General features: G+C 44.9%; 2 protein-coding genes across 4 annotated transcripts; one reads left to right on the forward strand and one right to left on the reverse strand.

Annotated features, from left to right (window-relative positions):
• Positions 1-533: 533 nt before the first annotated feature.
• LOC117965267 (protein C1orf43 homolog) lies at positions 534-6,712 on the forward strand. 3 transcript variants are annotated; one of them, XM_059006079.1, is made up of 7 exons: positions 540-782; positions 2,530-2,631; positions 3,192-3,309; positions 4,151-4,204; positions 5,437-5,603; positions 5,928-5,986; positions 6,440-6,712. In XM_059006079.1, the coding sequence occupies exons 1-7, from the start codon at positions 720-722 to the stop codon at positions 6,645-6,647; spliced, it is 771 nt and encodes a 256-aa protein (XP_058862062.1). In that variant the 5' UTR covers positions 540-719; the 3' UTR covers positions 6,648-6,712. The 3 variants fall into 3 exon arrangements, 2 of the variants coding, with proteins under 2 accessions (XP_058862063.1, XP_058862062.1); XR_009309688.1 differs by having other exon boundaries at positions 542-782; positions 5,928-6,193; positions 6,440-6,543; XM_059006080.1 differs by lacking the exon at positions 2,530-2,631 and having other exon boundaries at positions 534-782.
• An 892-nt stretch (positions 6,713-7,604) lies between these two features.
• On the reverse strand, positions 7,605-25,740 carry LOC117971959 (tuftelin-like). Its single transcript, XM_059006006.1, has 13 exons — positions 25,681-25,740; positions 21,651-21,740; positions 17,976-18,053; positions 17,557-17,640; positions 16,530-16,616; positions 16,292-16,363; positions 15,411-15,515; positions 14,706-14,831; positions 13,591-13,814; positions 12,284-12,389; positions 11,638-11,721; positions 11,303-11,382; positions 7,605-10,408 (listed from the first exon to the last, which is right to left on the reverse strand). The coding sequence occupies exons 1-13, from the start codon at positions 25,738-25,740 to the stop codon at positions 10,345-10,347; spliced, it is 1,260 nt and encodes a 419-aa protein (XP_058861989.1). The 3' UTR covers positions 7,605-10,344.
• Between the last annotated feature and the right edge of the window lie 667 nt (positions 25,741-26,407).

The raw sequence follows: 26,407 nt of genomic DNA on the forward strand, positions 1-26,407 counted from the left end.
GTACAAAATTGTAGCAAAGCGCTCGGCAAATTGACAGCACGGTCATGTATTGTACAACGATAACATAAAAAAAAACCGTGTGAGTTACTAGTTTAATAACTCTGTGTTTAATCGTTTATATTCCGTTTAACTTCCTGGATCATCGCTTTTTGGAAGCTTGGAAGTTCCACTAGCAAATAAACCGCCTGTGTTTCGAGTAACACAGACATTTTACAACGATTTATATAAATATATCCAATGGTCCAGTGCTTAAAGAATGGGGCTTGTAACCAGGAGGTCCCCGGGGGGCACGTTGAAATTATTTGTTTATTAAATATGTGTTTATTTAGCAGACGCCTTTATCCAATTGATCAGTCTCACGAGATTAAAATGTAAAACACTTTGGAATTATATCGGTAATCGGAGAATCGATTTCAGTTAACCATATTATTATTATTATTATTATTATTATTATTATTATTATTATTATTATTATTATTATACACCCGTTACATGTGCCAACACGTGACCATCCCCGTCACATGACACGAGTGGTTCGTTTTGACATCACGTGACGGTGTCCCGGTTAGCTTCACAATGTCCATTTGTCGACTTTAGTTCCTGAGAAATGTCATTCTGCTAAGAAATGGACACAGACAAAGACTAAACGACGCGCAACAGTTCAGTTTAACAGCTTTTAATATTGTATTTATTAGCGGTGTCGTTGTAGAGTTGACGCAATGGCGTCTATCAACACTTTTTCCGGAGTGAACGTCGTTTTGGTTATGGCGTACGGCACCCTGGTGAGTACATACAACCTTCACGGTGTTTTCATGTAAAATAATTATAAGTACTGATAACACACAACCAGACTTAGACACATGAAAGCTTACAGACAGGTTTCTCCCAACACCAGTATGGACATGTGAATTAAGATAAGAAGGTGTACGTGATGTCAGTGATACTGTACGAAGCGATGCGTGTTTATTTTAGATTGCTATAACACAGTCTAACTCACATTGTGATCCCCTCTTGTGAAATGCATTAGCGTTGTTTCTCGGTCCTCTTTTGGGTGCTGATATATTTTGGTTGTTTACTCGATTTTCATGTCCTAATTTGGCATGGGTGCCGGAATTGGATTTGCCACCTAGCCCCGTAATTCCGGTACACTTGCGAGACAGAACAGGATTTTGAAGTTTGCCAAGTTTAAAACTGAAGCAAAACAACACGTGAACTGAGCGCTAAACCTTTGCTAAAATGATTCATTTAATTATCTCGAGGCAGCATGCCAATACAATAACAGCTTTTAACACGTTCAATTAATAAATAATTACCATCATCAATATGTATTGATTTTATTAAGTTTTAAAAATATGTATTTTAAAGTTTCTTTAGAGTTTCTAATAGTATATCGCCTTCTCCTGCTCAAATCATTAATATTGTCCAGCTGTTCACCCTTCCTGACGCCAGACAGCGGTCAGTGTTATTATTTAATTGAGAGAGTCTGTGTAAATTAGGACTGTAGATTACTAATAAACAGGATATATATAGCAACTTATAAATATTGATAACTGAAATACTAATTTTACAAAATAAAAATAGTATCTTGAGTAAACCTACACACGTTTATTCAAGATGCGTTTTTATTTTGTAAGATTTGTATTATCTCAATGATTTAGATAATTTAAGAAGCTGTATAAATTAAGCGAGTGTTTAGTGCTTTCAGTTTAAGGGCAACTTAAAAACCCCGTCCCGGCCCAAAGGGGTCCCGAATTAAGGGGCCAGGTGGTAACCCTAGCGGGAAGGGAATAAGACTCCCATTGCACAGCAGTGTGATCCATTCCTGGTTTTACTATCAGTTTAATAAGACACACCTGAGCTGCCTATACACTGGGGCTAATCAAGTATCACAATACACATGATAATATTGAATGCTCGTTCACGATGGGCTGTTCTGTTGAATGACCAAAATGTAACGAGACACGGGGAGAGCTGGTATGAATGCACACTGTGAAACACGCACTTCATTCAGGTGAACTGCAGTGCGTTTTTGGGTCGTGTGTCACAGAAGCTCACACATCAAAGACAAGCACTCAACGCGCGTCCTGAACACTTCAATGAGGCCGCAAAAAAAGAATGTGCTAAAATGCCAAGTCTGTGCAAAAATACAGTCCTTTTATTTTCTATAGAACTACAGGCCAGTGGCAACAGTGCCTGAGGGAAGACGTGCAGAAGTCTCAGTGCCTCTTGAGTTGACTGAAGCCTGGAATTCTGTATCCAATAAATGACTTCATATTTTTGCATAAATGTGACATTTTAGCGAATAATTTCTTGCTGTGATTCATGAGCTGTTGTTGATCTGCTCTCCTGCACTGTGCTACCTGTGCTACCTGAGATTCCTTGCAATCCAATCTGTCGGGATGTGATGTATCCTGTGCATCGCGGTTCACTGCTGGCTCAGTGAATCGCTCCACAGCTGCTAGCTGCCTGGGTCGCTGCGCCTCTGTGCTGTGTTCGGTCTGCGCTCTGAGCCTTGCTGGTTGTCCGCAGGTGTTCGTGTTGCTGTTCATCTTCATGAAGAGGCAGATCATGCGCTTCGCCATGAAGTCCAGGAGAGGCCCCCACGTGCCGCTGGGACACAACGCACCAAAAGTACGGACAGCGGCGGTGGCCGGGAAAATTCGAAACACCTGGGATTAAGTGTTGGGATGAAAACCGTTTTTCCGTGTTAGATTATTTCGTTGAGCTGGAAAACAGATGTATGCTGGAACTTGTACAATGTTACAGTAAAGAAGGAAATCTCTGGATTATAATTATAATCTTATTAAAGAGAGACACACTGAATGCGTGTTGTTCATTTCAGCAGTGAGGAGTAGTGGTTAGGGTGCTGGACTCTTGACCCGAGGGTCGTGGGTTCAATCCCAGGTGGGGGGACACTGCTGCTGTACCCTTGAGCAAGGTACTTTACCTAGATTGGTCCAGTAAAAACCCAACTGTATAAATGGGTAATTGTATGTAAAAATAATGTGATATCTTGTATCAATTGTAAGTTGGGTATCTGTGTCTCAGTCTGTGTGTGTGAGTCTGGTGGTTTGTCTCCGAATGTGTGTTTGTCTCTGTCTCCGTGCCTGTCTCTCTGAGTGTTTGTGTGTGTCTGCTATGTATCGGTGTGCATCTCCTGGTTCTAATCCCCTCTCCTTTGCCTCTCTCAGGACCTGAAGGAGGAGATTGAACTCCGGCTGTCCAAGGTGCAGGACATCAAGTATGAGCCTCAGCTGCTGTCTGAGGGCGATGAGAGGCTGCAGCAGCTGCAGGAACCGGGCAGCCCGTGTGAGTAGAGCTCCCCTCCCAGTGAACAGCATCCACAGCTAATAGATACATAATACTCCCCTCCCTCCCTGCCTGCCTGTGCCACAGTGATCAGAGCTCTCCTCCCTCCCTGCCTGCCTGTGCCCCAGTGATCAGAGCTCTCCTCCCTCCCTGCCTGTGCCCCAGTGATCAGAGCTCTCCTCCCTCCGTGCCTGTGCCCCAGTGATCAGAGCTCCCCTCCCTCCCTGCCTGTGCCCCAGTGATCAGAGCTCTCCTCCCTGCCTGCCTGCGCCCCAGTGATCAGAGCTCTCCTCCCTCCCTCCCTGCCTGCCTGTGCCCCAGTGATCAGAGCTCTCCTCCCTCCCTGCATGCCTGTGCCCCAGTGATCAGAGCTCTCCTCCCTGCCTGCCTGTGCCCCAGTGATCAGAGCTCTCCTCCCTGCCTGCCTGTGCCCCAGTGATCAGAGCTCTCCTCCCTCCCTGAAGTGCTGATTTATAGATGTAACTGTGACACACAAATACAGCAAAGTTTCAGGTGCATGTTGGAATTTAAGTAACAGATGTTTACATCGGAGCATTAGATATTAGTTATCAAGCAGACCTGATCTCACAGGGATGGGAATAAGACTCCTATGCATAGGAATTAAACCCATTCCAGGCTTCCCGTTTCACCCATTTACTATGAGCTTGATTAGCCCTGTTGTATAGGGATCAAGCTCAGGTGTGTCTTATTAAACTCACAGTAAAACCAGGAGTGGATCAGACTGCTATGCAATGGGAGTCTTCTTGCCAGCCCTGTGCCACTCGAGTGCTGTGTGCTGCTCTGTGCCTGTCAGTGACTCGGTTCTGTTTGTTTTTTCAAGGTTGTTTTAACTATCTGTACAGAATGAGAGCTCTGGATGCCATCAGGACCTCGGGTAGGAAACACAGCTTTTCCACATTTTGTGCCCCTCGTAGCCCCCAAAGCGCAACATTAAAGGAGTATTTGCTAATGAAAGAGTTCCCTAAGTCTTCCACCCATTCGCTATGCAGGTCAGAAAACTCACACATTTTAAAGCAAACGTGAATTATCAGGGTTTTTAAAATAACTGCCCAAATATTTTTCCTGCACTTTGTATAGTGAGCATCAAAAGAAACGTATCACTTATATCTGAGCATCAAAAGAAACTTATATTTGGATAAAATTCACTAGATGTGATCGAAAAATGACAAACTCTGTTTTAGAGCAGGTGCAGTGACTTTTTATTGTGCTGGTTAACAATTGACATCACGAAGATCCTGCAGAATGATCTGTGGATCTCGGGCAGGTGTTGTGACTCTTGGTCTCCCTGTTGGTGGCTCTGTCATTGACAGAGTGTGTCTGATTATACCGTCTCGTCAGGTTTGAAATCGCTGGCTGTGAGCACCCAAGACGACGAGCCACAGCACGCTGCCCTAGTCCAGCCTCCAACTGTGATTTTCTTTATTGCTTTTATTCAAGCTTGCAATTCAACAGCTGAAATCACTCCATATCCAGCGTCCAATCAACTGTCTCACTAATTAGGACAGCAGCGTGGAGTAGTGGTTAGGGCTCTGGACTCTTGACCGGAGGGTCGTGGGTTCAGTCCCAGGTGGGGGGACACTGCTGCTGTACCCTTGAGCAAGGTACTTTATCTAGATTGCTCCAGTAAAAACCCAACTGTATAAATGGGTAATTGTATGTAAAAATAATGTGATATCTTGTAGCAATTGTAAGTCGCCTTGGATAAGGGAGTCTGCTAAGACATAAATAATAATAATGAGGTGATTAAGTGCATCTGCTTCAGTCATAGTCACTCAGGAGTGTCATGGTCAAGGATGAATGATCGAGTGAAACCAAAAACATTGTCAATGTCCATCATTTATATACCTTATTTTTATTCGAAAATAAATCGTGATAAGTTTCTTTTGATGCTCGGCATATTTGCAGCCTAGTTTTTGTAAGTCATCCAGTGACTCCCATCCCCTCAGTTATTAACACGATTTATAAATATGATTTATAAATCTGAAGAAACTACAAAATGATATCGCAAAAGTCTACCGGAAGCCGTACATACTGACCTGTATGAGAGACAGGGTCGATTGCACACTTCTAGTTAAAGTCCATTTCTGTTTTGTGTCCGTCCTGCAGGTATTCCTTTCCGTGAAGTCTGTAAAAACCCCAAGTCTCTGACGGGCAGGAATTTCCGGAGTTTCCTCCTGGATCTGCGGAACGCCAGCTCTCCGTTCCGGGGAGTCCAAAAGAACCTGATCGACACCCTGCTGGACGGATATGAGTCCGCACGCCACGGAACCGGGGTAAGAAGAGCCAGCCGAGCCAGAACTAGAGCGGCACCGACCCATTACTCAGATCAGCTCAGGGAGGGACGGTGAAACCGGTGAAGAAACAGCTGCTTGGGTTTGTGGTGATCGCTGCTCTCCGCAGAGTAAGAAAAGCAGCGATCGTCACAAACCCAAGCAGCTGTTTCTTCACTCTGAATGGTACATCAGCCCGATCGACACCAGCCACCCTCCCCTGACTGCTGGATCCGAATGGTTGAGTAGCGGGTTTGTGCCGCTGCAGGAGCTGGAGATTCCTTTGCAGTTCCCTGGCTCACAGCCCCCTGCTTTGTTTTTTTGAAGGTTTTTGGAGAGACGGAATACCTGAAGTACCAGGATGCACTGAACGAGCTGGCCGCAGTGTAAGAGGAAGAACACCCTGTGACTTTCTGTCTTTAAGTAACCTGGACGGGATTTTAACCCTGAAGTTTGGAGTCAGAATAACTTCCTCTCGGGGCTCCTTCGCTACACAGGCTTGAAATGTGCAGTTTTGAAAGAAGCACGTGTTCTATAACATGTGTTTTTATTTTAAAACCTAGACGCCTGGGACTACACCAGGTTACAGAACGGTGATTAAAAACATGTATTCTTGAAATGAAAATACATGTTTGATAAAAATAAACTGTATTGATGACTGGATGGATGTGCATGGTGGAGAAAGTTTGTATGTTTGAGTGTGCATCATGTGGAAAGTGTAGAGCTGTGGCCAAAGGTTTTGCATCCCCCTATAGAATTAAAAACATTTTGCTTCATAAAGTCAAACGCAGCCTGCTGAATAATGCCACGTTAACATGTTGAATTACATGTCCCGGCAGGGTGACGGCACGCAGGACCTCCAGCAGTGGACACAAGCAGCCCCCACCCGCCCCGACCCTGGAGCACAGCACCCCCCCAGAGACCCCCCCTCCCTCCACCATCCAGGTGACATACCTGCCCTCCAGCCAGAAGAGCAAGAGACCCAAACACTTCCTGGAGCTGAAGAGCTTCAAGGACAAATACAACACGCTGGAGAGCACGCTGTAGAGAGGGGAGGAGAGGGAGAATGGACTGGGGAGAAGGAGAGGGGGAGGGAGAATGGACTGGGGAGAAGGAGAGGGGGAGGGAGAATGGACTGGGGAGAAGGAGAGGGGGAGGGAGAATGGACTGGGGAGGAGAAGGAGAATGGACTGGGGAGGGGAGGGGGAATGGAATGGACTGGGGAGGGAGAATGGACTGGGGAGAAGGAGAGGGGGAGGGAGAATGGACTGGGGAGAGGAGAGGGAGCAGGGGAGGGGAGAGGAGGGAGAATGGACTGGGGAGAAGGGGTGAGGGGGGATGGAGAATGGACTAGAGGGGAGGGAGAATGGACTGGGGAGAGGAGACGGGAGGGAGAATGGACGGAGGGGAGGATGGACTGGGGAGAGGGAGAATGGACTGGGGAGAGGAGAGGAGAGGGAGAATGGACTGGGGACAGGAGAGGAGAGGGAGAATGGACTGGGGAGAGGAGAGGGGAGGGAGAATGGACTGGGGAGAGGAGAGGGGAGGGAGAATGGACTGGGGAGAGGAGAGGGGAGGGGAGGGAGAATGGACTGGGGAGTTGGAGGGGGAGAATGGGATTCCAATCAGATTTCAGTCCCAGAACCTCAATAAGTTGCTTGTAGCCAAGTTTGAAGTACAAAGCTAAAAGAAAAAACAGCAAGCGCCAAAAGCTGTTTTTTGTAAACTGTGTGTGTAATAAAATGACTTCTAAACGAAGAGAAAGATCTACTTGTGTTTCCTTTCAATGACCGCCAGAGGGGGCACTTGCATTGTTAATACAAAACCTGTTATCCTGGCAACAGACAAGTCCTCCTAATACACCCCCTATGGTCGTCCCATTAAAGGCAAAACAGCTGCCATAGACAATATTTCAATTTGTTCTCACAGCTGAATTTTGTTCATGTTACCTGAGAAAATCATGACAATAATGCGGTCTGTAAATACAAGACAAACAAAAAAAAATGTTTTCAACCGTTTGTATTTTGTTACGAAAAACAGTGTATTAATACATGCAGTCTAGACAACTACTAAAACAAAAAAAGCACCAGCCATCTTCAATATTAATAATAATAATAATAATAATATAATATTATACAAGGTGTGCTTTGAAACACACACACAAAATCAGTACATACAAATAATTTAAATGAAGTCAAAACTGATGAGAGGCGAGTGAATGTCTTTTTCGTTCTGTAACTTGAAGTGTGAAAGATGCCGTTGGTGTAACTATGTTAAAGTCCAAACCCAGCAGTTCCTCATCTATAAAAAGTATTGCTACCCTATTCTCTGCGCTAAAAGTTCCTTTCAATAGTAAACTATTTTTTTTAGTTTGCTCTCTCGTTCCCTTTTCGTGGCGTTTTTGAATTATTTTAAGCGGTTCTGCAACAGCAGGGCTGGAGAGACTCCTTGTGTTCTGAAACGCCAGTTAGAAATATTTCTTAACCAGTCTACAGCCTCGCTACCACAGGAAAAATGTCAGTGCCCCGGAGGAGAGGAAAACTTGCTTCCAAAAAAAAAAAAAAAAGTCGGCTTGTAAAACAATACGGCAGTGAACTGCCGTTCGTCGCTACTCGATTGTAAAGGTGAAGGAAGGACCTTGTTTCGCGTTTTGAAATCCACACTTTAATGAACGGATTTACTGCACACCTGCCGATAAATACTTCTTGAAAGGCGGTTCAGAGTACGAGCACAGCCCTGCTCGAGAACTCCAGTTTCTTCATCCGCGTTCAGGATCTTCAGTTCCAGTTGCTGTTGAAAGACATGTAATGGAGGCCAGGGTTTCCCCAAACGACCCCCCTCCCCCCCGATTACTGATTATCCTCGCCCAACGGGGCACTGGAAATGGGGGTACATTATTCTCATTGCAAATGGCACTATGAAAGAAGCTTTACAACGTTATTGTAGGTTTGTTACAAACTCTGTTCTCCGAGATGGGGGCACCTTGTCTTTTCTGCACAGCTCCTCATGGCGTGGCTCAGCTCCACATGCAGGTGTGCGTTGCGTTTTGTCAGCAATAACCCCACCGAGCACCTCACAGCAGCGTTTGCCTAACTGAGTTGAGCCCCAGCTCTGGGGAACATCACTTGGGTCATTTGGAAAGAATGTTCGAGTGCTGCGACCCCTGACCTGGGCTAGATCAGCCAGTGTCTTTCCAGACAGCGCCATCTAGTGAGCTCCTGAACTCCCAGCGCTTTAACCCTTTGTAGCCGAGCGTCCAAGATATTTGACATTGAGATCATGGGCAGTAAATAGAGATGGGAAGAGAACCTGGGGCCGTTTTTTCAAAACTTGTAATCTGGATAAAAATGATCTGGTATTTGGTAAATCGAGATTACTTTTTTTTAAAAAAAAATGGTTTCTGGAAAATGTGATAAAACGATTCTGATCAAAGTTATCTCAATCGCAAAATCTGGATCACATTGATCAAGAAGTTTTGAAATCCCAGCCTCGGGGCAGGAAAGGCACCACGTCCACAAAAATGAAATATCTCAGGAACTGACAAAAAACACTAATGATTGCAAACATCTTAACAAGACAACTTGAACAGTTAAAAATAAATCTGACTTAAATTAGATATTAAGCTAGATCAGCAATAGGCAGGTATATAATAATACTTGCAGTTACTGCTATGATAGTACAGTTCAAAAAGACTTCTATTGAAAGACAACAAACAGTGTGACCTAATAAAGTTATGTTAACATTCTTGTGAAACTGCGGAGAGCTACGAGCACAGGAACATTCCCCAGGGTTCAACAGCACCCTTCTGATTGATTAAGTGCAAAGAAAAACCTACAGGCAAATTAGTTTACTACCAGGAATCCATGTTACACGATTGTTAAATTATGTATGCTTCATGAATAACTTAGCAGGGTTTTTAAATTCCTGTTCCCTTTTAAAACCAATTCCTGATCCCAACACCTGCGAAGGAACTGGAATTGACGTTAGACCCATGAACCACTGTGCTTGTTCAACTGCTTTCGTTTGAAATTGAATTGACTCGCACATTCCACTGAAGTCGCCGCTGTTGCGAGAAGCTGGTTTTAACAGAACGCTGCTCGTTGCAATTTTGATCAACGATGTGCTGGAACTGATTAACAGAGAAAGGGAACTGGGAGTTGGTTTTATAAAGGAATTGAAAATGGAACAGGAATTGCATCCCTAACACCTGTTTCTTGCATCAAAACAAGGTAATGTCTGGTGCAGGGCATTCTGCATCACCGCAGACAGCTTTGCATATCAGTGCTGCATGCACTGAGAAGGGAACTGTCCTGGTATTTATATTGCAAACACTGGTGTTCCATTCAAGTATTCATCCAGTCTCTTGCATTTTGTCGTATTCCGCAGGAGAGAAGTGCCGTCTGTTGCATAGAAAAATGTCCAGGATAGGAACTGAGAATCACCCCCCCCCCCTCCCTCCCTCCTCCCCCCTCCCCCAGAGAATATTCCCCATTCTCTTCCATTTCCCGATCCTCTCGTTTCAAACGTGCCAGCAGCAGAGGGACAGAAACACGACTCCCATTGCAAAGCAGATTGATCCATTCCTGGTTTTACTATGCGTTCAATGAAACACACACACACCCCTGAGCTTGTTACTTATAAGCTGGGGCTCACCAAGCTCATAATAAAACCTGGAGTGGGTGAGACGGCTATGCAACAGGAGTCTTCTTTCCATCCCCGCAGTTGTTTCTGTTTTCCCAGAAATTCAGGATGCCATTCCAAGGACTTTGATGACAGACTTGTTGGGTGCAGTTAAAGGGGGTCTTTTGCTGTAAGAAAAATACAAAAAGAGCGAAAATTACATCTAATGCATAGAACATAAAAACAAATGAAGGACAGGTGTCTTAAATCAACCGACAGAGTTAAAGATCTCTTTGGCCCGAATCGGTGCTCTGTGTAATAGGGGATGGCACTGAATAGTCAAATAGAAAAGTGACAGTCGAACTCAGCTATAGTGACATCACACTGCTACAAGGTGGGCATTGAAATATGAAAACGGGATATGCCTTAGACACCTGACACACACACACACACACTGAGACACACAGAAACACTGAGACACACACAAAACACACAGACATAGAGAGACACACACAGAAACACAGACAGACAGAGTCACACACACACACACACACACAGACATACAGAAACACCGACACACAGACAGACCGAGACACACACACTGAGACACACACAGAATCACAGACAGACACACACACACTGAGACATACAGAAACACCGACACACACCCAGACTGAGACACACACACCGACACACCGAGACACAGAGACAGAGACACACACACCGAGACACAGAGACACACACACACACACCGAGACACAGAGACAGAGACACACACACCGAGACAGAGACAGACACACACACAGAGACAGAGACACACACACCGAGACACAGAGACACACACACCGACACACCGAGACACAGAGACAGAGACACACACACCGAGACAGAGACAGAGACACACACACCGAGACACAGAGACAGAGACACACACACCGAGACACAGAGACAGAGACAGAGACACACACACACACACACACACACACACACCGAGACATACAGAGACACACACACACACACACACACACACACACACACACACACGCATGGTTTCAGTGCAGCAGTACTGAAGTCCTGCTTACCTGTGCAGGGTCTCTGTGCTGCAGGGGGAGGAGTCCTGAGCCCCAGTGAAGAAATCCAGTCTGTGCTGCATCTCCCGGTTCTACAAATACAAAGCAGTGACATTTCAGACAATTCATATTCCTTCAACAGAAGATGGGAATAATACAGACTCCTACTAAAACCAGGAATGGATCAAACTGCTACGCAATGGGAGTCTCGGAAGATTTATTTAATTATTTATTTTTGCACAAACAAATCACACGCACAAAATGTACGATTTAGGTAATACATCAAAATCATTTACAATCTGTATACATTTCATATTTGATCAGGTAATTATTATTAAAAGTCTGACCTCTGCCTCCAGGATGGAGACTTTCTCCTGCAGTTTGTGGATGAGGGCGTCTTTATCACGGATCAGAGTCTTTGAGTTCTGGAGCTGTGGAGCAGAGAGAAGGGGTCAGGAGAAGAGAAACGCAACACAACACAGAGACACAACATTGCAACGAAACAGAGACAGCACAGACCACTGCAACACAGACACACAACACCAGCACGATAACTGCCTTGTGTTTCACATTATAATCCATGTATAATCCAATACACTTTGGATCTGACACAGATATAACCGATACATTGAACTCATCACTGTGGTCTAAATACAGCCTGAATTTACAACGGCAAATACAAATAAAGAGATGAAATATCCAACGTGCCACTTTCCCCACTGTGGGATATTCTTGAGGAAAGCATTTCTGAAAACAGCCACCAGATGGCGTAGTCTCCCCAATTATAAAATCATCCTGAATTTTTTTTTTTATGTTTTAAAAAGAGAAAATAAATCTGTTCTTTTTTCAGAAACACCAACCAGATGTTGATAACTCAGCCCTGAGACTCCGACAGCTTTTAAAATCCCGTCAAACTGCTTCTTCGGTAATCCTGCCTGTTCTGGATGTAGTGTATCAGCGCGGACTCTCTGGGGCCCCCAGCTCCTCCCTTACCTGCTCGATCATGTGCCGCACTTTCCTCTGCTGGCTCTTCAGCATGTCATCCAGGTGATGGATCTTCTCCTTCAGAGTGGACACTTCTTTCTCCAGCTGGACAGACCTGCAGCAGAGACAGCAGGTTCAGAGAGATCGGGGCTTATAGCTCCCCCCCCCCCCAGGTAAAATCTGCACGGCCATGTGACCCCCCCCCCCCCCCCCCCCTCCTCCATGCCTTCCCCGTGCTGCGACGCACCGACTCACGTTTAGAAGTCTTTCTAAATTCACTGCAGTTTTAATAGTTATCGTTTTGTTTTTGAAAACAGCTTTTAGTTGAAATGTGCGTCATTTCCAACCAGAAGAGTGTTTGCTACGGTGAGCGAGTGTGCCGTCTCTGATCTGCAGGGATGGAAATAAGACTCTGTCGCATAGCAGTTTGATCCACTCCTGGTTTTACTGTGAGTTTAATAAGACACACCTGAGCTTGTTACCTAGACACACTGTGGCTAACCAAGCTGGTAGTAAAGCCTGGAATGGGTGATGCTGCTGTGCAGTAGGAGTCTGATTTCCATCTCTGCGGAGCGAGTACAGGGATGGAAACAATACTCTACTGCATAGGAGGAGCACGAGGATTTCCATCACTGCAGTGAGGGAGGGAGTGTGAGAGTGGAAGTGAGTGAGTGAGGGAGGGACGGAGAGTGTGAGAGGGATGGAGTGAGTGTGAGAGTGATGGAGTGTGATTGAGTGAGTGAGGGAGGGTGAGAGTGTGAGTGTGAATGTGAGAGAGTGATTGAGTGAGGAAGGGTGTGAGTGAGTGAAGGAGTGAGTGATTGAGTCTGAGTGATTGAGTGAGGGAAGGAGTGAGTGATTGAGGGAGTGAGGGAGTGAGTAATGGAGTGTGAGGGAGTGAGAGTGAGTGGGAGGGTGAATGTGAGAGAGTGATTGAGTGAGGAAGGGCGTGAGTGATGGAGTGTGAAGGAGTGAGTGAGTAGAGTGAGTGAGTGTGAGGGAGTGAGTGAGTGTGAGTGATTGAGTGAGGGAAGGAGTGAGTGATTGAGTGAGGAAGGGCGTGAGTGAGTGAGTGATGGAGTGAGTGAGTAGAGTGAGTGAGTGAGTGTGAGGGTGTGAGGGAGGGAGGGAGTGTGAGTGATTGAGTGAGGGAAGGAGTGAGGGAGGGAGGGAGGGAGGGAGTGAGGGAGTGAGTGATGGAGTGTGAAGGAGTGAGTGAGTAGAGTGAGTGAGTGAGTGTGAGGGAGGGAGTGAGTGTGAGTGATTGAGTGAGTGAGTGAGGGAGGGAGGGAGTGAGAGTGAGGGAGTGTTCTGACCTGCTCTGGTGCTCCTCTCCTCTCTGTTTCAGGAGGCTGATCTCCTGCAGCTGCCCCTCGTTCTTGCTCATCCTCTCCCGCAGCTCGCTGTGCTCCCGCTCCATCCCGGACAGCAGCCTCTGGAGGTCCTCGATGCGGCCGTCCCGCTCCCCCAGCCCCTCCTCCGCCCTGCGCAGCGCCTCGCCTTGCAGGGACAGCTCCCTCTGAAACGCACTGCTCCTGCTCTGCACACAGAGCGGCGATTACACCACTGCACCCCCAATCAACACCACTGCACCCCCAATCAACACCACTGCACCCCCAATCAACACCACTGCACCCCCAATCAACACCACTGCACCCCCAATCAACACAAACACACCCAATCAACACCACTGCACCCCCAATCAACACCACTGCACCCCCAATCAACACAAACACATCACAGCCACTGCACCCCCAATCAACACCACTGCACCCCCAATCAACACCACTGCACCCCCAATCAACACAAACACATCACAGCCACTGCACCCCCAATCAACACCACTGCACCCCCAATCAACACCACTGCACCCCCAATCAACACCACTGCACTCCCAATCAACACAAACACATCACAATCACTACACACCCATCCATCAACACAAACACATCACAGCCACAGCACACCCAATCAACACCACTGCACCCCCAATCAACACCACTGCACCCCCAATCAACACAAACACATCACAGCCACTGCACCCCCAATCAACACAAACACACTCAATCAACACAAACACATCACAATCTACACAAACACATCACAACCACTACACACACATCAATCAACACAAACACAGCCATCACAGACACAATTACACACAAAATGAAATGGGTGAAACTGCTATGCCAGGAATGGAAATAAGACTCCTACTGCATAGCAGTTTGATCCATTCCTGGTTTTACTAAGAGTTGAATAAGACACCCCTGAGCTTGTTACCTACACAAGGGGGCGAATCAAGCTCACGGTAAAACCTGGAATAGGCGACACTGCTGCGCAATAGGAGTCTTATTCCCTTCCCTGCACTCCCAGAACAGCGCAGCAGGTACAGCAGACTCCCTGTAGTAAACGCTGTTGTTGTGTTGCTTACCTCCAGCTGTCTCTTCTCCTCACTGTGTCTCCTCTCGGTTTCCTGCAGCTTGCTGTGGAACTGGCTGTACAGTTTCTTTGTCAGCTCCCTCATCCTCTCCTGCTCAGGCTCTGAGCTCCCCTCGGCCTGAGAGTCAAACACAGACACCTGCATCAACCCCACAGCAACACGCACTTTCCTTCATTAAAAGTAGAATGAAACCTGCTGAATAATGTCAACATATTGAATTACACAGCGCTTTGTAGTTTTCCATACACCAAGGATTTTAAAACTTCCAAATTTGGTCAAGGAAACGATGTAAGCAAGCTGTATGTCTATGCTGTACGAAGTCATTTCTTTGTTCAGCTCAGCCCAGAAATGAAACAGCTACAGTGATGCTAGCGCAGAACCCCATCAGCCTTGCGTGCGAGATCGCTGATGAATCACGTGTAATTTGCCGTTTGCATTTTGATTCCTGAATAAACTAAATGTTTGATTGGAACTACCGGAAGAAAATTGGGGTTTTTTTAATATTTTTTTTTAAGAAGAAATCCAACCTCTTGCAACACAAAGAAAAACTGAAAAAAAAATTCAAAACTGTGACATTTCAAAATCTAACATGAGATACAGTGTACTGCTGTCATGTGGCTAATCAAGCTTGTAGTGAAACCTGGAATGGATGACACTGCTATACACTGGGAATCATCTATAAGGGTTTTAGCATACCTGCCCGTTAGAGTGGTCCTGAGTGCGGGGGGCTCCCTGGTTACCGTGGGCGACCGCGTGGCTCTGGGTAGGGGGAGGTCTCAGCCCGTTCGTGCCTGTCAGGGTCTGTGGGGATCACAGAGGCTTGGTTAACTCTTTCAGCAGGGAGAGGTTAATTTGATCAACACTGCAGTCCTGTAGCGAGGTCCAGTAAAACAGCTCCCTGTTTTATACATTGAATTTTATTAGTAGTGGCAGCACGAGCAGTCTTTTGCTTGCAAAGCTACCCTTATAAAGGTATAGTTTACCACAAACCATAGTAAAAGCACAGCAAAGAGTAGTAAAGTACAGTGAATGCATGGTAAAGCATAGGGGAGCATTGTAAAGCACAGAGAGGCATGGTAAAGCATAGGGAAGCATTGTAAAGCATAGGGAGGTCTGGTAAAGCATAGGGAAGCATTGTAAAGCACAGAGAGGTCTGGTAAAGCATAGGGAAGCATTGTAAAGCACAGAGAGGTCTGGTAAAGCATAGGGAAGCATTGTAAAGCACAGAGAGGTGTGGTAAAGCATAGGGAAGCATTGTAAAGCACAGAGAGGTCTGGTAAAGCATAGGGAAGCATTGTAAAGCACAGAGAGGTCTGGTAAAGCATAGGGAAGCATTGTAAAGCACAGAGAGGTCTGGTAAAGCATAGGGAAGCATTGTAAAGCACAGAGAGGTATTTCCCATGGTGAAGTTTTATAAACGGTACTTTGGGTTTGATTTTAATACAGATTTTGTTCGAACATTTCACAGCACTGGGGGGATCCACCCCGGATTGCACCAATTAAAGAATTTTAAAACGGAACAAAACAAGACAGACATTCATGTTGCTTTTTAGAAAAAAAAAAAAAAAATGAAATACCTTCAGCTCATCTCCCCTCCCGTTCGTTCTTGCAGCCATCTGCTGCCGGAGATTCTTCAAACAGTACCTCACCTGAAAAAAAACACACACAGAGGGAGTTCATGAAAGATACTGTAATCACAGCAGTGTCTCTGGTGATGCGCCTCGTTTCCGTGACGCACAGAGACATCGATTTTGGAAGTGACGTGTGTCAGTGGCAGGGATCGTTCCAATGCACTGAACGAAGCTGAACCCTCACCTCCTGGATCTGCGTGACCTCGTCGGACAGCATTCTCATATTGTTCTCGTGCGCCGCCTGATCCTTCCTGCGAGCCTCCACGTACACCTGAGAGTGCAAGAGAGGGTCAGAGAGTGGGAAAGAAAGAGTGTAGAGAACAGGTCGCGCCTCCCCCACCATTCACAGCAGAGAACTTCACCCGTCAGAAACAATCTCAAACAGTCTCACGCACGCCCGACTCCCTCCGCGCCTGGGGCAACTCGTTCAACTGTGAAGAGCCTGTGTACTTGGAGAAGCTAACCCTGAAACTCCTGCGAGAGTGAATAAAGAGAAGAGAAAGAGAATGAGAAAAGGGGGGGCTGAGAGACAAGCTGGGAGGGGGGAAAAAGTGAAGGGAGAGAAACAGCATGAGGAGAGGAAGGTGTCTTTCTAGGAAAACTTTCTGTTGCGTTACCCGTTTGCCTCACAGCAGGGTTCAATATTTCTTTATTTTTTTTAAATTTAGAATCTCCAATTATTTTTACCCCCTGATTTTCTCCCAATTTGGCTTGCCCAATTATTATTATTATTATTATTATTATTATTATTATTATTTCTCCTTCACCTCAGCGTGCGTCCTCCGATCCCACGAAGCAATCACCTTCTTTTTTACCTCGAGAGCGGACGTCTGCAGGCTACCAGCCTCTGGAGGACAAAGACCAGCCCAGAAAATCTCCTCCCTCAAGCTCGCACAACCAGGATTTGAACCTGCGATCTCTGGCTGTATGACTCGCCTGCATCGTGGCAGTGTTTTTACCAGGTGAGCCGTTTGGGGACCCCGTTCTCTATTTGTAATGCAGTTTCAGATCCTTCAATCACCCTCTTTAACTGTCTTGTTACATCAAACAGCTGCATCAGATTACAGTGGCTTCAGAAGCCAAAGCCAACACAAAAATGTAGAAAAGTACTCCGATAAATATATTAAAATAAAGCCTGAGTGCCACATCTAAACTAAACAAGAGATACAACCCCCCCCCTCCTCTCCCGGGACCCCCGCTGGGCGACGCACCTTGATGATCTCTACCCCCTCCTCTGTGGGTTGAGAGGAAGAAATCCCATTGGAGGGCACCACGGCAAAGGCTCTCCTGATTGGCTGAAAAAAACAGACCACGTAAATAAATAACAATAACAATTTTAATAATGATGATGATGATGATAAATATCACACAATACAACTAAAACTAATAGAGAAACAGAGACATTCAGAGCGCTGCTTTGGCCCGTGAAGAAAGAGCATTTTTTTGTAAGAATTTCTTCGGTTCATTTTAGCATTTCTGTATTTCAGCATCATGGAGCCGGACCAAGCCATTCTATCTGAGAGCCCTGCCTCTCAGTCCAGGAGCCTCCGAGCGATTTGAGCCGGGATACTGCTGTGTGGGTGCAGGGTGCAGGGTGCAGGGAGCAGGGAGCAGGGTAGGGAGAGTTTACCTTTGTCTTGGTCTGCTCTCCGCTCCTCTCTGTCTCGCTCTGGTTCTGCAGGGTCAGTCTCAGCCTCCTAACTCCATCCTGGAAAGAAACACATTCCTGAGTATCAGAGCAGAGCAGCAACAGGGAGAGAGAGAGAGAGAGAGAGAGAGGAGGGAGAGAGCGTGAGAGAGCGTGAGAGAGAGAGAGCGAGAGAGAGAGGAGAGAGAGACAAAGAGAGAGAGAGAGAGAGAGGAGGGAGAGAGACCGAGACCGAGAGAGAGAGAGAGCGCGAGAGAGAGGGGGGGAGAGAGAAAGAGAGAGCGAGAGAGAGAGAGAGAGAGGGGGGAGAGAGAGAGAGAGAAAGAGAGAGCGAGAGAGAGAGAGACAGAGAGACAGAGCGAGAGAGAGAGCGAGAGAGAGAGAAAGAGAGAGAGAGAGAGAGAGAGAGCGAGAGAGAGGGGGGAGAGAGGGAGAGAGAAAGAGAGAGCGAGAGAGAGCGAGACAGAGAAAGAGAGAGCGAGAGAGAGAGAGAAGAGGGAGAGAGCGTGAGAGAGACAGAGAGAGAGAGCGAGAGACACATACAGATAGACAGATAGATAGACACACACATTTGCATTGATTCCCATATAGTCCAGATTTCCTATTTTAAACTCAAGATGGGGCAACACAATAACGCAAGGTGGGATAAAAGCAAATGCATTGAGAGTTTCCCCTTCTAAAGTGTTCTTTACATTCTGAAATATCATTTTAAACATTACAGCAGACACGGCCTGTGTCTTTATGTACAGATTGTTATAGTCATTGTTACTCCCTTTATAAAAGTTCACCACGGTAGTTTTGCAGTTTTCCCTTCCTCCCCCCCCCTCGTAGTTCAATTACTTGGACTTCGTTCACCATGGCTTGCCATGTTCATTAATATGCTTCACCATACCTCACTATTCTTTACAATGCTTCCCTGTGCTTGCCCTGTGATTTATTACATTGCCCTGCTTGGACTATTAGAAAGTTGTTGTTCTGTCTGTCCTCCTCCCCCAACTCCTGTTTTATGTTTCTCAGAGACGGATCACATTCCTCACATTTTTCATCTGTCCTTGATTTCCAAACTCCCCCTCAACGGAGTCTATTATTGAAATGATCAGGAGCCAGGAGTTTGAGCAGGGTTAGAAACTCACACTAGCCCTGCTGCTGCTGCTGCACCCAGTCCTGGGGTTCAGAACTCCCCTCAATGAAGTCTATTATTATTAATATTGAAATGATCAGGAGCCAGGAGTTTGAGCAGGGTTAGAAACTCACACTAGCCCTGCTGCTGCACCCAGTCCTGGGGTTCAGAACTCCCCTCAATGAAGTCTATTATTATTATTATTGAAATGATCAGGAGCCAGGAGTTTGAGCAGGGTTACAAACTCACACTAGCCCTGCTGCTGCTGCTGCTGCTGCACCCAGTCCTGGGGTTCAGAGCTCCCCTCAATGAAGTCTATTATTATTATTATTGAAATGATCAGGAGCCAGGAGTTTGAGCAGGGTTACAAACTCACACTAGCCCTGCTGCTGCTGCTGCACCCAGTCCTGGGGTTCAGAACTCCCCTCAATGAAGTCTATTATTATTAATATTGAAATGATCAGGATCCAGGAGTGTCAAAAAACCTAATGAAATATTAATCTCAAAACTTCAAACAAAACATTCCCAATAAAAGAGAAACTGAAACCTGTAATGTTCCTTCTCCAGGCAACAGAGTTTGAAGTGTGTTTATTTAAACTGTTCAAACACTGTGTTGAGCACGCACACACACACAGACACGCACACCCCAGCACAGGAGTCAGGAGTGCTGTGCCACTGGCATCAGCAAGCTACATTCTTCAGTGTGATTGACATTCTAGCACTGAGGAGACCATTTGAAACACAGTACTGCAGAGTTTACCAACGCAGGCAATGAGATCCATAGATATCTATCTATCTATAGTAGAGAGAGAGAGAGAGAGAGAGAGAGAGAGAGAGAGAGAGAGAGAGAGATGGTCCAATTGGATTCACTATCCCTATTTATTCCCAGTTCTTCTCTGTAAACCAGTTTGGAGCTGGAATGAGATCAGGGGAGGGGGGTTGGGTTAATGAGATTCAGGTGCACAGTTTCAGAAGCACTGATTCCTCCGAACCCTATTGTAGCGCCATAGAAGCAGATACACATCTTTATAGCTGAAACTTTAGCACCTGTGATGCCTGATGGAGACCAGCTGGCCTCATCTCCATAGCAACACTGATAAAGACTGAGGCCAGGGTCGTAACTTGGGGGGGGGGGGGGGGAATAAAAATATATGAAAAACGAGTCAAGGTTACAAGGAAAAGGACTTTGCTCCGAGTTTGTGTAGTCAGAAAAACGGAGCGCAGCTTTTAACAAGCTGTCTGCCAGCTGCAAATCTGCAAAACACCCTGAATGAGTCAATAATCTTGGAAGACAACTGCAAAATTTTTAAAAGGCTTAAGAGAGCTCCATTAACTGGGATCACCATTGCAGAAATGGAAAGTGAATAATGAAAGAATGAGTTAATATGTGATATAACAGTGCTGCGTGTTTTATTGTGCAATTGATTGCTTTACAAGCTTGAACTCGTTTGGGAGAAATTTGTACTTAAAGACAGCCGAATGATTTAAACCAGCACATGTTAATTATCTTTAATTGGGTATTTAAGCAGCGATGATGACGGTCTTGCACAAACTAGTCTGGATTCAAAATGATCAAACACAAAAGCATCAATTCCTTGTGCATGAAAGCAAAGGGAATAAGTCTGGCTGAATCTAAATGAAACAGCTGAATTCAGGTCATGGGAAACAGCAGACTAACTAGCTTGAGTTTATTCAGACACACCTGTGATTGTTAGAAACTATGGCATATCTGCTTTTTTTGGAGACGCTTAAAAAGACTTCCAGTCAAAACTTTCTTCCACACTGAAATTAATTCTCTCTCTCTCTCTCTCTCTCTCTCTCTCTCTCGTCCAGTTGTGATTAAAATCTCTTTTTTTCAAGGGAGACCCGGTCCACAAGGTTGCATACCATCAATACAAACAAGTGAATCAAATTACAAGAAACAATTCAGGAGCGCCGGCCAAAACAAAAGCCCAACTCGCTACACAGATAGTCAGTGTTTTAGTTTGAACTCCTTTTAAAGGGATGGAGACAGTACATCTCAGTTCAGCCTGAAGCTTTTAGGTACTAGGGTAGCAGTGTGGAGTAGTGGTTAGGGCTCTGGACCGGAGGGTCGTGGGTTCAATCCCAGGTGGGGGACACTGCTGCTGTACCCTTGACCAAGGTACTTTACCTAGATTGCTCCAGTAAAAACCCAACTGTATAAATGGGTAATTGCATGTAAAAATAATGTGATATCTTGTAACAATTGTAAGTTGCCCCGGATACGAGTGTCTGCTAAGAAATAAATAATAATAATAATAATAATAATAATACTAGAATTAGTTAACAATGATTTGGTGTTTTGCTAAGGATAGCCTTATAAGCAACTATGCAGCACTGTTTCAATCTTTGCAGAGATAAAGAAGTCAGACTAGCCAATCTACTGTACATAAGTCACAGAATAACAGAATAACCCAGGCTGGTTATAAACCACAATGCAGAATGGTGCAGAGGTCAAGCTCAAAGCCCTCTCGGAGAGCCACACCTCCGCACACAGGAGCAGTGCTGTACCCTACCTCAAGAGACAGCCTCCTTGTCTCGCCTCTGTCGGAGAGTCTCCGTGTATTCCTGTGGTATCGCTGCTGCAGCTCCAGTGACTGATAGACTCACTTCTCACTGTTAAGTGTGCATGCTGACGACACCCCACTGGTGTGGCAGCAACGCCTCTGTTAACGCTTCAGCACCTGGCTCAGAGTCTTCACTCTGTAGGGTAAAGCAGCCCGATCGACACCAGCCACCCTCGCCTGCGGACAGCCTGATCCGAAAAATCAGTTCGTGCAGCTCCGACAAACGGGACGGGTCCCACGAGGGGCTGTTCGGATAAACGGAGGGGTTTGGATACAGCGGGACGAATGATTTCTATCGCTGACACAGGACTGCAGGTGAACAGTTAACTGCACAAGGCGCCCTGTCTATTCCTGCAGTGACATGCGCTGCGATTATCTAGGGCGTGGTTCTCAACTTCCAATGAAGTCTGCTCTTAAACCTTTATGTGTATGTTGACAACAGTGCTGCGGTTATTCAGACACGGCTCAGAGCGGCAGCTGCCAAAAGCACTCAGGAATACAGAGAACTGCAGCCCATTCCCTTCTCCACCCACTCTACAGGTTTACCAGGGATATTTCTGCAGTTTCACAGTGTATGCTCTGTGCATTTGCCATGCATTCACTATCTATTTAAATGTATTTTCTCTGTGCTTCACTGCACTGTGCTGTGCTTTTACCAGGGGGATACCACAGCAGTAAACTTTGAGAAGGGGGCTGGTTCATTATCTTCTCTGTGCTTTACTACACTGTGCTGTGCTTTTACCAGGGGGATACCACAGCAGTAAACTTTGAGAAGGGGGCTGGTTCATTATCTTCTCTGTGCTTCACTACACTGTGCTGTGCTTTTACCAGGGGGATACCACAGCAGTAAACTTTGAGAAGGGGGCTGGTTCATTATCTTCTCTGTGCTTCACTACACTGTGCTGTGCTTTTACCAGGGAGATACCACAGCAGTAAACTTTGAGAAGGGGGCTGGTTCATTATCTTCTCTGTGCTTCACTACACTGTGCTGTGCTTTTACCAGGGAGATACCACAGCAGTAAACTTTGAGAAGGGGGCTGGTTCATTATCTTCTCTGTGCTTTACTACACTGTGCTGTGCTTTTACCAGGGGGATACCACAGCAGTAAACTTTGAGAAGGGGGCTGGTTCATTATCTTCTCTGTGCTTCACTACACTGTGCTGTGCTTTTACCAGGGGGATACCACAGCAGTAAACTTTGAGAAGGGGGCTGGTTCATTATCTTCTCTGTCATTTGCTAGGTTGGTTTTGCTACACTGTTTTACCAGGGCAAAAATGTGATTGAAATCAGGTATAACTGCAGAAAATTAATATCCTCTCCATACTGGATTAAAAAAACCAACACCTTATTACAGCAACAAAAAAGAAAAAACCCATTATCCTTCTGAGTCATTGAAATAGAGAATTGTATTTGAATCTGTCAAACAGTAATTTACAGGGCAGTCCCTGCAACAAATCACAATGAAACCTGCTGAAGGAAAGAGCTCACATTCCACACTGCACTGTCAAAACACAATTAAACATTCGCTGGTATTTTAAAAAGTGGTTTATCTCGCAGGTAATTTCATTAGAAAACGTGACGCACACACACACACACACCCTTGTAACTGAGAAGTAATTAACTGTAGCTGGCTGTACTTTGTACACACAGAAGAGCCTGTAGCATCATACCCTTTAATACACAAAACACATTTGATATGTGCTTAGAGCAATCGTTTGGGTTCTTATATAAAACAATGCAAATGCTGCAAAATCATTCCCAATACATTGCTATCTTGTGTGTATATATATATGTATATATATATATATATATATATATATATATATATATATATATATATACACACACACACACACACACACAGTGAGAGAGCGAGAGAAAGAGTATTTATATTTATATATATATATATATATATATATATATATATATCATCATTTATTTTAATTATTTTCTTGGATTATAATTTATTTATTTATTTTATCATTAACTACTATTTTCCCGTCGTTTTTTTTTTTTTACTGTACTTTATAAATCAGTTTGTTTGTTATATATATATATATATATATATATATATATGTATTTATGATGCATGTCTGTATTGTATAATTGCTTTGGCTACACCTGCTATTGTAAGTCATGCCAATAAAGCACCATTGAATTGAATTGAATAGAGCAGAGAGAGAGAGAGAGAGAGAATTCAAAAACAGCAATCTGCTCCAAATTTAAGGTATCAGGATCCAACAAGATACTCAACCTCCATCCATATATATATATATATATATATATATATATATACTGCCTGCCTTCAGCGACTTCACTAAACGGACTCCCTGGGAAAGCTCAGTGTTGTGAGAGCACACATGGAACCGTGCAATTTATATGTCATTAATATATAAAGAGACAGGAAGACGTCAGCACTGTTCTATAGACATTAATATCTGTCTCTTCATATCTGGACTAATTCATGAAATATATATATATATAATTATATATATACCTTGAGAAAGATATGTACAACATATCGAAACGTTGGGCAGCTGGCTCTTTGAGCTAATATATATATATATATATTAGAGGGCAGCAGTGTGGAGTAGTGGTTAGGGCTCTGGACTCTTGACCGGAGGGTCGTGGGTTCAATCCCAGGTGGGGGACACTGCTGCTGTACCCTTGAGCAAGGTACTTTACCTAGATTGCTCCAGTAAAAACCCAACTGTATAAATGGGTAATTGTATGTAAAAATAATGTGATATCTTGTAACAATTGGAAGTCGCCCTGGATAAGGGCGTCTGCTAAGAAATTAATAATAAGAGAGAGAGAAAGAGACGTGTGTGTTTTTCTTCATACTGTACATAGTCAATAATTCATTACATTTGTTTTATATTAACTTCGTTAAAAAAAAACTGACGCAGCCGATTTTAAAAGCATTTCTGCACTTGTTAACTGCACAATGCAATGTTTATTTTGGTATCATCGTAATACGGGCATGGTTTGAATTACAACAAGAACGTCAGAGTCTCTTGAGCACCCATTTGAACCAAGCAGCAGCGTGCGGGTTCCAACAACACCGACACACACGTGACTCGGGGTACACCCGCTTGGGGGGGCAGCGTTCCCTTGCGAGATCGTCTTCAGGAGCTACGATGAACTGTTCTATCGCGTACTGTATAATGTAAAGCACACATATGTACATATTTTTCATCATGATAAATCGAGATTAATAACTCGCGAACCATGACTCAAAAAACGACGCCTCTGCTTTTGCAAACCAGGCGAAATGTTCCAGACAGCATGAACATTTTAATTCCGCATATCGGATTAGTAAAGGGTTTATAAAGTATGGCCAACCATTTTGAGACGTAATTAAAATCAAATATGGGATCTTGTTTGGTCAGATTTAGAAGATGATCCATCTGTGATGATTCACTTAAGGTTAGTTAGTCGAATCGAGTGGACTAAGGTCCTGTCCACACTATGCCTTTAACACGTATTAGTTGATTTTAAAATTCAGATCTCTCTCTGGAAGTCTTGCATGGGTTCAAGAATCTCATACACAGAATCGCTGTTCTAAACACCGGGTTCCAAACCGAACCATTGTTGGTTCCGTCATCAGCGGCGTCACGTTTGGAACGATGTTGAGAAAAGCGTCACAGGTAAATAAGGTCAGTTTCTTTCAACAGCCCTCGCGGTAGCAGCTTTGTCGTTTGATCAAATACAGCGAGCATGGGGTCTGTGGAACTGCACGGGGGGGAAAAACTCGAGAGCAAACTGCATTCAAAACTATCTTAGTCCTACTTTAATATGCACGAAAAATAGAATACTGTTTACATTAAACATAACATGCATCATTATAGAAATGTATGTTACTACTGTAACATTATTTGTATTAGTACTACTGCTGTTAATAATAATAATAATAATAATAATAATATTTTTTTTTATAAAACACAAACGGATGCGCGTTCTCTTATTTCCCACTCACCGGTTTGTCGTTATCCGTCTTCAGTTCAGTTATGGTCCTGGCGTACAAACCCCTCGACATACCGTTCATTTTTTTTTTTTTTTTTAAGTAACAAAAACCGTGGGAAAGGGTACAAAGTTGGCAAAAAAAAAGACGACAGAGGAGACTGAGGGTTCAGCCGACTACTTCCCTTCAAACCGACCCAAACTCCACAACGCGAAGCCTTAATACTAATCTCTGTTGCGTCGGTGTAAAATTCCGATTGAAAGAAACGACCCTATAGTCTTCCAAGGTACTGGGTTACAAAAACAACACACTCCTCTGCTAAGGTTTTGTACGGTGGCGAAACTTAACGATGACCTCAGTGAGAAGGTGGGGAGGAGAGATGAGAATGGAAACTGGCTAGTTCCGCTTCTAGTGCCGTCTGTCTGCTGTGCGGCGCATCACAGTCAATTCAAAACCACACGCTCGACTGAGACGCACACCTGGAAGAGGGGGCGTGGAGAGAGGAACTCTCAAATACAGCGTTCAGCTCCCACAACCAACCAGGTGTCCTCATTGAAAACATTCTGGAATCTTGGAGAGAGAGAGAGAGAGAGAGAGAGAGAGAGAGAGAAGGAGAGAGAAGGAGAGAGAGAGAGAGAGAGAGAGAGAGAGAGAGAGAGAGAAGGAGAGAGAAGGAGAGAGAGAGAGAGAGCTCACTGCACTAACACACACTAACACACACTAACACCAACCAGCTTCAGGA

This window comes from Acipenser ruthenus, chromosome 32, assembly GCF_902713425.1.
Source record: "Acipenser ruthenus chromosome 32, fAciRut3.2 maternal haplotype, whole genome shotgun sequence".
In the NCBI taxonomy this organism is placed as follows: domain Eukaryota; kingdom Metazoa; phylum Chordata; class Actinopteri; order Acipenseriformes; family Acipenseridae; genus Acipenser; species Acipenser ruthenus.

Coding starts and splice junctions, on each gene's coding strand:
- LOC117965267 (XM_059006079.1), top strand. CDS start 720: ATGGCGTCTATCAACACTTTTTCCGGAGTGAACGTCGTTTTGGTTATG. Junction 3,310..4,150: donor GCAGGAACCGGGCAGCCCGT/GTGAGTAGAGCT, acceptor TGTTTTTTCAAG/GTTGTTTTAACTATCTGTAC. Junction 4,205..5,436: donor GGATGCCATCAGGACCTCGG/GTAGGAAACACA, acceptor TCCGTCCTGCAG/GTATTCCTTTCCGTGAAGTC.
- LOC117971959 (XM_059006006.1), bottom strand. CDS start 25,740: ATGTCGAGGGGTTTGTACGCCAGGACCATAACTGAACTGAAGACGGAT. Junction 21,741..25,680: donor AGACGGATAACGACAAACCG/GTGAGTGGGAAA, acceptor AGTGAGAAGTGA/GTCTATCAGTCACTGGAGCT. Junction 10,409..11,302: donor AGCACAGAGACCCTGCACAG/GTAAGCAGGACT, acceptor TTTTTCTTACAG/CAAAAGACCCCCTTTAACTG.